The 10,563-nt window shown below is 41.2% G+C and overlaps 1 protein-coding gene across 3 annotated transcripts in view; it reads left to right on the top strand.

Annotated features, from left to right (window-relative positions):
• Positions 1-9,355, top strand: part of Ptp4a2 (protein tyrosine phosphatase type IVA, member 2) — a 33,721-nt gene extending 24,366 nt beyond the window's left edge. For all 3 annotated transcript variants that reach the window (XM_026781964.1, XM_005353173.2, XM_026781965.1), the window contains exons 4-6: positions 3,487-3,617; positions 4,869-4,943; positions 7,051-9,355. In XM_026781964.1, the coding sequence (XP_026637765.1) occupies positions 3,487-3,617; positions 4,869-4,943; positions 7,051-7,159 (315 nt within the window). In that variant the 3' untranslated portion in view covers positions 7,160-9,355. The remainder of the gene's footprint in view (positions 1-3,486; positions 3,618-4,868; positions 4,944-7,050) is intronic.
• Positions 9,356-10,563: the final 1,208 nt, after the last annotated feature.

Below are 10,563 nucleotides of genomic sequence, written 5' to 3'. Positions count from 1 at the left end.
CTGAGCCATCTCTCCAGCCCAGCCCTGTGATTTTTATCTTTTGAGGCAGCCTCATGTTGTAGGTAGGCCTCAGATTCACTGTGAAGTTGATTCTCCTTCTTTTACCTCCCAGTGCTGGGGTTTATGGGTATGTGCTGGTGCATTTGATTTATGTACTTTTGGGGCATGAACCCAGTACTTCATAGATGCAAACGCTCTGCCAACTGAGCTATGTCCCCAGCCTAGTTCTGTTTGTTATCGGTTTTTTAATTTTAATTGTGTGCATATTGTGTGTTCATGTTCTGATCTGCTAAAGCTACAAGTGATTGTGAGCCATCTGATAATGGTTCTGATATTGAACTTGGGTCCTTGGAAGAACAGTAAGTGCTCTTAAACACTGAGCCATCTTGCTACCTTGTTTTAAACTTCTATGAATAAGATTTTCTTTCATTATTGTGTTCATGTGTAGAACCATCTAGCTCTCCCTCCCCCAGCCCTGTGTATTTTAAGGAAAGATTTTAGAATCTTGAACTGTGGTGCATCTCTGATCCAGCACTTTGGAAGCTAAGCAGGAAAATTACAAGTTCAGGACTAGATTGGTTACGATGAAGGAATGTCAAGGCCAACCAGAGCTTCATAATAAAACCCTGTTTCAAAAAAACAGAAGATTCAGATTCTGAAATTAAGCTGAATGTGAGTTAATTTTTCCCTCTTCTGTGTTCTTTAGTGGGTACATGAGAAATCACCTTGTTTTGATAATGAGCAGCATGAGAAGACTTTGGATTGACCATACTCTTAGCATCAGTAATGTTGGCAAACACCTTTATAAAACAGAATGAACTACCAACCCTAAATTAGTTTGTAGAAGATAATGTTAGGTCTGGGATTTATTCCAATCCTTTAAGTTTGGCTGTTTTGTTTTAAATAGATTTGCCCAGATAAAATTAAAGGTCTAACTTAAACTTGAAGAAAATAGGGAAGTTACCTTTTCCTACACAGGTTTATTTATATTTTCCCAGGAAAAAGGTTTTGGAAAGAGTCCTCTAGAAGGGTAGTCTACTAAGCACAATTCCTTAAGTGCTCTTGCCAGGTACATTGAGATAAGCTAGCTAGTGGTGATGTCAGTATCGTTAGTGTATAGGTTCTAATGTCTCTAAATTATAATAATGCTTTTTAAAAAAGGACTGTTGTTAAGTCAGTCTGTTAATCTCAGCACTTGGGAGGCAGAGGCAGGCAGATATCTGAGTTTGAGGCCAGCCTGGTCTACAAGAGCTAGTTCCAGGACAGGCTCCAAAGCTACCGCAAAACCCTGTACAGAAAAAAACAAACAAAAAAATGACTGCTGTTGTGTTGGCTATGCCTGGAATCCCAGCACTTGGGAACTGAGGCAGGAGGTGGGGGAAGCCAATTTGAATTACATTGAACAAGTAAAAGAGCTAATGGTGGTATACTTGGGAGGAAGAGGCAGGTGAATATATGTGCAATCAAAACCAATCTAGGTCTACATAAGTTCCAGACCAGCCAAGGCTGTATACTGAGATGACCCTGTCTAAAAATGTAAAAACCCAAACAAAAAACCACAGAAAGAAACTGCTTTTCAGTCAGGGCCGCATGTTCTGCGCATTGTTCCTTATCCAGGTGTGCTGTAAAGGAAGTGTTGGAGGAAGTCAGCTCTCCGCTAGGGTGCTTGTTTACAGTTGAAGTGTAGTGGCAACTGTTAGTAATACTGTGGTGGCCCTTTATAGAGGACATCAGTGACAATTCAAACATGATTTGCTGTTGTGACTAGTGGACTACTCAGAATGTTCCAATAGTGCCGATAATGGTTGCTGAATCGGTTTAGTGCTTGATTTTCTAGGGTTCTTAGTTTCAGTACAGTAGTCTCAAGAGCTTTAAAACAATTCCCCATTTCATTTTGTCCTTTAGGAGGGAGGAAAGAGTGCATAAAATGTGATGAATCCTGTTCATTTCTATTGGAGTTATTAGGAACTCGTTTGGTTTTTTGAGACAGGGTTTCTCTGTGTAGCTTTGGAGCCTGTTTTCCTGTTTGGAACCAGTTCCGTAGACCAGGCTAGCTTCAGACTCACCGAGATCTGCCTGTCAAGTGCTGGGATTAAAGGTGTGGGCCGCCACTGCTTGGCTAGGAGCTCTTGCCTAGTATCAAGGAAGATTTGACAAGCAGGTGTGCTGTTAGGGAAGTGCACGGACTGCAGGACAGTTCAGATCGATGCTGGACTGAGGAGCTGGATGTGCTCATGTTGGCACACCTTTAATCCCAGCAATGGGGGACAGAAGGCTCTGAGAAGTTCAAGGCCTGGCAGGGCTATCTAGAGACCCTGTCTCTTCACTAAAAAAAGTGGGGGAGGGTATTTCAGCACATGTCTGTAATCCTAGAATTTGGGAGGTGGAAGGATTCTCAGCTTAGACTACAGGGGACCATAAAGAGAATGTTTAAGAAAACAGTCTCAGGAGCCTATCATTGACATTGTCCTTACTAACTGACATATATATAATTTGGGTAGTTTAATCTCTCCCCACCTAAAACTAATTTTATTCACACAAATATAGTAGTATCTCAGAAAGAAATGATAAAGGTGATTTCAGGAAACCTTTTTCTAAGGAAAGATATTTTAGCCAAGAGGAATAATTCTCAGAAGCACTTGTGAATAAACCAGTGGGATTCCATCTGGCACACATGACCAGGTGTACCTACATCACGTTAGCAATGTTTGGTCTCAGCTTTAGTAGTTTTTCTCTATCATGTCTACCTGCTACTCTGACCATACAACATCTGAATTTGTGACAGAGATTTTGGTTAAGACAGTGCTTGGTGGGGATGGGGGTGTGGGGAGGTTGGAGAGATGACTCAGAAGTTAAAATCATTGACTTCTCTTCAATTCCCAGCAACCACATGGTGGCTCACCGCCATCCATAATGAGATCTGGAGCCCTCTTCTGTTGTGCAGACAGACATGTAGACAGAGTACTGTATATATAATAAATAAAATAAATCTTAAAAAAAAGAAAGATAGTGCTCAGTGTTGTGGTAAGAATGCTTGCCTAGCCTAGTATCAATAAGCCCCTAGGTTCGGTTTGCAGTATATAATGTGTATATTTGTCTGTCTTTAGGTGTGTATGACATTGATTATATTTCATTTGAGGAGACTTACTTGGCAGATTCAAATTTTGGTCCTGGATAGTTTTTCAGCGGTGATCAAAATTGTGTTAGGAATAGGTGTACAGAGCTGGGTGGTGGTGGTACATCCCAGCACTTGGGAGGCAGAGGCAGGCAGATATCTCTCTATGAGTTCGAGGCCATCCTGAGCTACAAAGCAAGTTCCAAGACAGCTAAGGCCACACAAAGAAACCCTGTCTCAGAAACAAACAAACAAAAGAATAGGTTTAAGTGATATAGTTAATCCAGTTAAGCCTGCCTGCCTGCCCTGACTACTAATTTCAGTATTAGGGTGTTAGTCCCAATTTAATATACGAAGTCATTTCTTTTCAGGATTGGCCATTTGATGATGGAGCTCCACCCCCTAATCAAATAGTAGATGATTGGCTAAATCTGTTAAAAACCAAATTTCGTGAAGAGCCAGGTTGCTGTGTTGCAGTGCATTGTGTGGCAGGATTGGGAAGGTAAAAACTCTACTTTTTTTTTCTGAAGTCGTTGTATCTAAGTAAAACAATTGAAAATTTCACCTTGGTAGAATTTGCATTTAGTAACTAAACGATGCTAAATTACTGGAAAGAAAATGAGCAAATGCCAGTGTAATAAGCTCTCTTAAGAGCCAGTTGTGTTGGGTCTGGATCTGATTCTAATGTTATATTGCCTGTAATGAGGATCCCTACCCCATTTCAACAAATTAAGTGGGCAACAAATTATTTTTTTTAAATATTTATTTATTTAGTATACAATGTTCTGTCTGTATGCCTACAGGCCAGAAGAGGGTGCCAGATCTCATTACAGATGGTTGTGAGCCACCATGTGGTTGCTGGGAATTGAACTCAGGACCTTTGGAAGAACAGGCAGTGCTCTTAACCACTGAGCCATCTCTCCAGCCCTGTGGGCAACAAATTAAAATTAAAATAATTTTAGAGGTTAAACTATATGTACATAGTTGAGTTTGGATTGAGATGAAAGGGAATTTGACAGGTTACTTTAAACTCTTGAACAGTGATGCATGGACAATATGAATTGACTGATTTTAGAACCTTTCTTTTTCTTTTTCTCTTTTGGCTAAATATTGTTTGAGATAGTGTTTCAACACTTTGATCAACAGAAGGTTAAATGCCAATTTATGGTGTGCCCTGTGACTCAGAATATTACTGTGAGGTGCCATTGCCTCAAGGTGATGGTGACTTCGGCCGTTAGCGCTGCTTACTGCTTGTCTCAAGTATTCAGAGATGGTGTCCTATTAATGGGCTTTCCAAGACACTTTTCTTTGAGTGGGGGTGGGGTGTAGGGAAGCTGAGTATAGTGGTGCTGGGAGGGAAAGACAAGTAAGTATAAGTGAATGTGAGCGCAGCCTGGTCTACATCGTGAGACCTTGTCTCAGAATGAAAGAAAACATTAGATTACTGAGTTAAAGAGGAAAATCTTTAGTTATTTTTTTCTTTATCTTCTCCCCTCCCCCTTCTATTTTTAAACTTTTTTGGAGACAAGGTCTCTCTATTTTATAATCCTGTCTGTTCAGAGCTCTCTCTGTAGACCAGGCTATCCTTGAACTCACAGAGATCTTCCAAATGCTGGGATTATTTAAGGCGTGTGCCACCACACCCAGCACAAAGCTCAAATTGGTAATGTATAAGCATTCAGTTAAAAAAACAAAAGTCCCTTTACATTCTAAAGACTTGTGGATACTTATGATGATGACCTCCTCTCTGCAGGGCTCCTGTGCTAGTGGCACTTGCATTGATTGAATGTGGAATGAAGTATGAAGATGCTGTTCAGTTTATAAGACAGTGAGTATGAAGTTGTATGTTCAGAAATCCCAAGTGGGAGCTATGCATGAGGAAGAGGTTATAGAAAACAGTCATTTGGAATATGTAAGAAGTGGCTGGTTTGGGCTTAAAATACTATTTGAAAATAGAGGAAAAGATAAAGGCAAGTGACAAAGACTACCAGGAGTTTATAAGATTGTTCTTCTAATTTAGATGTCAAATTTGGGCATAATAGTATATGGTTGGATGTCTAGGAATCTTGACAGTGAGTAGATTGGTCAGTGTATCCCATAACAGCACCCAGTGCAATTTCATATGACCAGCAGACAAAAGGAGTACATGGAAAAACAGATTAGTCACTTGGTACTTTTTAAAAAAACTTTATCTTTTTAATTTTATGTGTATTGGTGTGACGAAGTTTCTGTTCCACTTGGTCCTGCAGCCATTCAGTCCCAAAGAAACACACAGAGGCTTTTAACAACTATAAACTATTTGGCCTATTAGCTTAGGCTTATTATTAACTAGCTCTCAGAACTTAAATTAACCCATAATTCTTGTCTTTTATTGGTGAGGCATTCTCATCTTGCTTCCTCTGTGTCTAGCTGGTGACTGTAGACTGAGCCTTTCCTCTTCCCAGAATTCTCCTAATCTGGTTGCCCTACCTATACTTCTTGTCTGGCTACTGACCAGTCAGTGTTTTTTTTTAAAACTAGTATGACTGACAGATCTTCACAACACATTGGTGTTTTGCCTGCATGTATGTGTGAGGATGTCAGATACCCTGGAACTGAAGTTACAAGTAACTTTGAGCTGCCATGTGGGTTTTGGGAATTGAAACCAGGTCCTCTGGAAGAGCTCTTAAGAGTGAGCCATCTCTCCAGCCCCCACTTGTACTTTTTTGTTGTTGTTGTTGTTGTTGTTGTTTGTTTTGTTTTGTTTTGTTTTTGGAGATAGGGGTTTCTCTGTAGCTTTGCAGCCTGTCCTAGAACTAGCTCTTGTAGACCAGGCTGTCCTCGAACTCAGAGATCCGCCTGCCTCTGCCTCCCGAGTGCTGGGATTAAAGGCGTGCACCACCACCACCCAGCCACTTAGTACTTTTTAACGACCTGTTGTCATACAAAATTAAAATGCTAGTAACCTGGCTTTCCTGACATTGGTCTGAAATAGATCATGCTGTTCCTTTCTTTAACAAAGGAAACAGAAGACTGACAGGAAACATGAAATGTATGGTTCTCAGCTCTGGGACAGTGGTGTCCACTGTCTGCCACCTCAGTCTGTCCTGAACCTGAGGCTTTGTCTTAGTGTAATCTAGTTTTAGTCTTTAAGAGTGCACTAAATACTTGTTTCTCATTCTGATCTGAAGAATCTGTTCATCTGGGCTGGCGAGATGGCTCAGTGGTTAAGAGCTCTGCCTGCTCTTCCATAGGTCCTGAGTTCAATTCCCAGAAAATACATGGTGGCTCACAACCATCTGTAATGAGATCTGGTGCCCTCTTCTAGTGTGCAGGTGTACATGGAAGGAATGTTGTATACATAATAAATAAATCTTTTTTAAAAAAGATTTATTTTTTAAAAAAGAATCTGTTCATCTAATTGAATAAACTAATAAGCCTTGCTGATCTTTGTTTAAATAAACTACTATTACAGGTAAAGAATGGCATCCTACTCAGCCAGGTGGTGGTAATACATGCCTGTAATCTAACTAAACTTAGTGGCAGAGGCAGGTGGGTCTCCGAATTGAGGCCAACCTGGTCTACAGAGTGAGTTCCAGGACAGGCAGGGCTACACAGAGGAACCCTGTCGAGTGGGGGAGGTGGGAGATGGGGAGGGAGAGAGGTAGGTAGTGGCAGACGCTTTTAATCCCAATACTTAGGAGGCAGAGGCAGACTGATCTTCAGGAGTTTGAGGACAGCCAGGGTTACACAGGGAAACCTTATCTCACACACATACCCCCCCCCCAAAAAAAATCCCTTCATGTTCTCACTTTTTAAGATGATGTGGTATGGGAAGTATGCAGGTTTTCGTCTGGGGAGAGCTAGCTAGAAGGCATTATACTATAAATAGTACATTTCAGTAAGCCATGCAGCTCTGGCTACATGATAATAGTGTATTGTTCTTGTATTTTCAGAAAAAGAAGGGGAGCATTCAATTCCAAACAGCTGCTTTACTTGGAGAAATATCGACCTAAGATGCGATTACGCTTCAGAGATACCAATGGGCATTGCTGTGTTCAGTAGAAGTAGAGGAAGGCTTACTGGATCGTGGCATTAGAGGGAACTCTTGGTACCTGGAAATGTGAATCTGGAATCTTACCTGTGTCATCAAAGTAGTGATGGATTCAGTACTCCTCAACTCCTAAGGATTGAGAAGAAAGCAAGCGATAAATCCCTCTATAACACGAATAAAATGTTTAAGAAAAGACAAAAGAAAGGAAAAGGGATTAATTTAGTGAAAGATGATTTTGCTCCTAGTTTTGGAGTTTTGATTTCTGCCAGGATTGAATTATTTCAGAATCTCCTGTGTTTTTTAAACTTTTTTCAAAATAGATCTCTGAGGAAAACCAGCAGAATATTAACTAGTGTGGAGCCAGTTGTTGGGGAGCACACACTTCCATTATGCTTGGCACATAGGTCTCCTTGTGGGATTTGGGGAGGTGGATTTTCCCTATCTTCTCTCTTCCTTCCTGCCCCCTACCCCTTCTTCCACCTCCTGATACATGTAGATGGAATAGAAAGAAGCCTTGTTGCTGTAGATGTGTGTCTGGCAGCCTTAAGCCCACCTGGGCACTTTTAGGAAAATTTAAAAAAACAAAAAAACAATACCCCCCCCCCCAAAAAAAAAAGCAAAGAAAAAGCAGTACAAATATTTTATACCATCTAAGAGTTTTTGGTGGGGAGGTCATCTTAGTTTCTTTTTCTCACGACCCTGACCTGACATTAGGTATGAAAGTTAGCCAGGAGCCTTTTTTGGTAAATGGTGTAGAAATGACATCTTAAAGAAGAGTCTGTCTCCTGGAACTTAGCTGAGAGTAGAGTCCTTTTTCCCAACAGTGGAAGGAGTGGGCATCCCAGAAACTTTATTGAAGAGTCAACTCTAGGTCATCGATAGCATGTCCAGGCGAGTTAGGATGCTTCTAACCGTAGAGCCGTAGGCTGTGGATTTGCTCTCCGACAGTGTCATGGGAAAGCAATAGTAAAACTTTAGAACTGATTTCAGAAAAGAGGAGCTACAGAACATGTACAGTATTTTGGTCTTGAGGAATGTCTGGTGGTGGTTTTCCAAATTATTCTCTGTAGGTATAGTTAGTGTAACCACCTATTACCTTGTTACTGATAGATCCTTCTGAGATTAAAGGGAAAAAAAATCACTGTCAAAGCCAGTAATGCTTAGAGAGTGTGTGTCCACAGGCTGTAGCAGGCAGTGGGACTGCGCTATGGCATCAGGGGGCAGCGTTTTTCGTGTTCTCTGTTAAGTAAGTGGGCTGACACAGAAAAGCTGCTTTTCCCTGTTTGCAGAAGACAGTTGGCCAGGCTGCAGTGACAACGCAAGTGGAGGGGCATCTTCAGGGACTCTGGACCTCTTCCCCTAAATGTTCCTTACTTGACAGTGCCCTGCTGCCCAAGCCCTGAGTGCAGGCCTAGCATCATCATCTTGTCCCAGTGGGAATTTATTATGCAGAGCCATAAACTTCCCGTTTTGTTAGTATTGGCTAGGCCAGTAGGATGAACGGCATCTCATTTGGTCCCTCAGATGCTGGCAGCTTTGTGCGCTGCCTCTTTACTGTTGCTGGAATTGTTCTGCTTTTAACTCAATTTAGATCTGTGGAATCCTTCCTGCCTTCCAGAAAATGAAAAATAATGCTTTTTTTTTGACATTGTTTCTAGAATTTAAAGTAGAAAATGATGATACAATCCAAAATTTTTTTATTTCAGAAAATGACAATAGATTGCTTTAACATAGACTCAAGATCAGAATATGTTGCCCTCTACGTTTAGATTGACTGTTGACTCCAGGGGTTTTTATCAAAACCAGCAAAGCTTTTTTCACTAGACATGCTCAGAACTTTGCTGTGTACATTTGTGCACGAGCATGTGTGCTCCTATGAGGGTGTGTGCATGTAGGTGTCCGTCAGCATCAGTTCCTGCCTGGGACAGAATTACATTCATGGTTCTGTGAGGAGAAGGGTGTATAAAACATCACAAAACAGCCCTCATTTTGCTTTAAATAAGACTAATGTTAATTGTTCTCAGAACTGGACTTTTTTTTTTCCTCAAAATTAAAACTTTTTTATTTTTCTTTTGGATTTAATGAAGTATTGCTAGCGAAAGCCAGTTTGGCATGGTGAGAAATGTCAGACTTTTGAAAGGTGTGCAGCCTGATTTAAAACCAAACCCTGAACCCTTTTAAAGAACAATAAAACATATTTTACATGCTCTTTGTGCATTTTTTCCCCACCTCCAAATTGACTTTGTTTGCTCTCCTGTCTCTGGTATTCCCAAGGCCCGAGTTGTGTCCTGATCATGTGCTTCCAGAGGTGAAGTGAGAGAGGTGTTCGGTAGGATGTTCCTGACTGCAGTTCGGATACAACTAGTACAGTTCTGGTTCAACTCTTGGGTGCAACATAGTAATTCCAGCATCTCCGTTTAAAGAATTTGTTTACATCATAGGTTTGGATAAGGCATTACAATTTTTCTTAAAACTCTTAAAAGTGGAGAATTAGCCGCTTTATGTATCATATAATTTGTCTTTAGTCACTGGTAAACTAGGTAAGTGCCGAGAAAAGAAAAGATGAATGCTATTTTAGAGGGCCTCAGTTGTGAGGAAACAAAGTTCTAGTGGGTAGACGCTGGGTGCGGGCTTATCTGTAATCTAAGCACTCTGGCTAGGGGCATTCAAGGCTACCCTGGGCTACATGACAAGAGCCTGTCTTGGCTGTGGATGGCTTTGTGCTATGTCAGCTACAAGCTGTTTGTCCCACATTTTAGTGTTAACCTTGTCCTCTGTATTAGCCCCCTTGGATTCTATGGCTGGTTGTGATAATTGCTCTTAGCTCTATGGGAAATTGTTACACCTTGTCATTCTGCCTGTACTATGTGTGGTTAAGCCAAGTACTCCACCATCTCTGAAATTGTGCAGTTAAATATGCTGATGAGTCTAAAGTCTTGTGGCCTCATGCCATTGTCTCACAGACCTGCCACATCTGTCTGATTTACTCTATTCTTGGAGGGTCCCAATATCTTTAATGCCTTTTTCCCACCCTCTTTTTAGCTGATTGGTTCTTAAACCTAGAAACAAAGGGCCAGAAAGACTGCTCAGCAGGAAAAAGGCTGACTTCATCCCTGGAGCCGCTTAAAGAGCTGGATATTTATAATCCAGCCCTTCTGTGGAGAGATGGAAGGCAGAGGCAGAACTGTCTGGAAGTCCCAGGTTAGCACTGATAGTGCTGCATAGTCTCAACCGTGATGCTTTGAAACAACTACAAGCAAACACTGCCTTGGCTAGTGTGCCAACACTGAACCAAAGCTCTAAAAACTTTCACAGCTCTCTGACACATGTCTCACCCATCTATGGTGGACACTTAAATTGTTAATACCAACACATTGGACCCCTGTTTAAAGGGTCTGTTCTATAAACACTTTTT

This window comes from Microtus ochrogaster, chromosome 10, assembly GCF_000317375.1.
Source record: "Microtus ochrogaster isolate Prairie Vole_2 chromosome 10, MicOch1.0, whole genome shotgun sequence".
Lineage (NCBI taxonomy): Eukaryota > Metazoa > Chordata > Mammalia > Rodentia > Cricetidae > Microtus > Microtus ochrogaster.
Note: the sequence above shows the minus strand (reverse complement) of the source record. Positions and strands in the feature narration are given on the sequence as shown.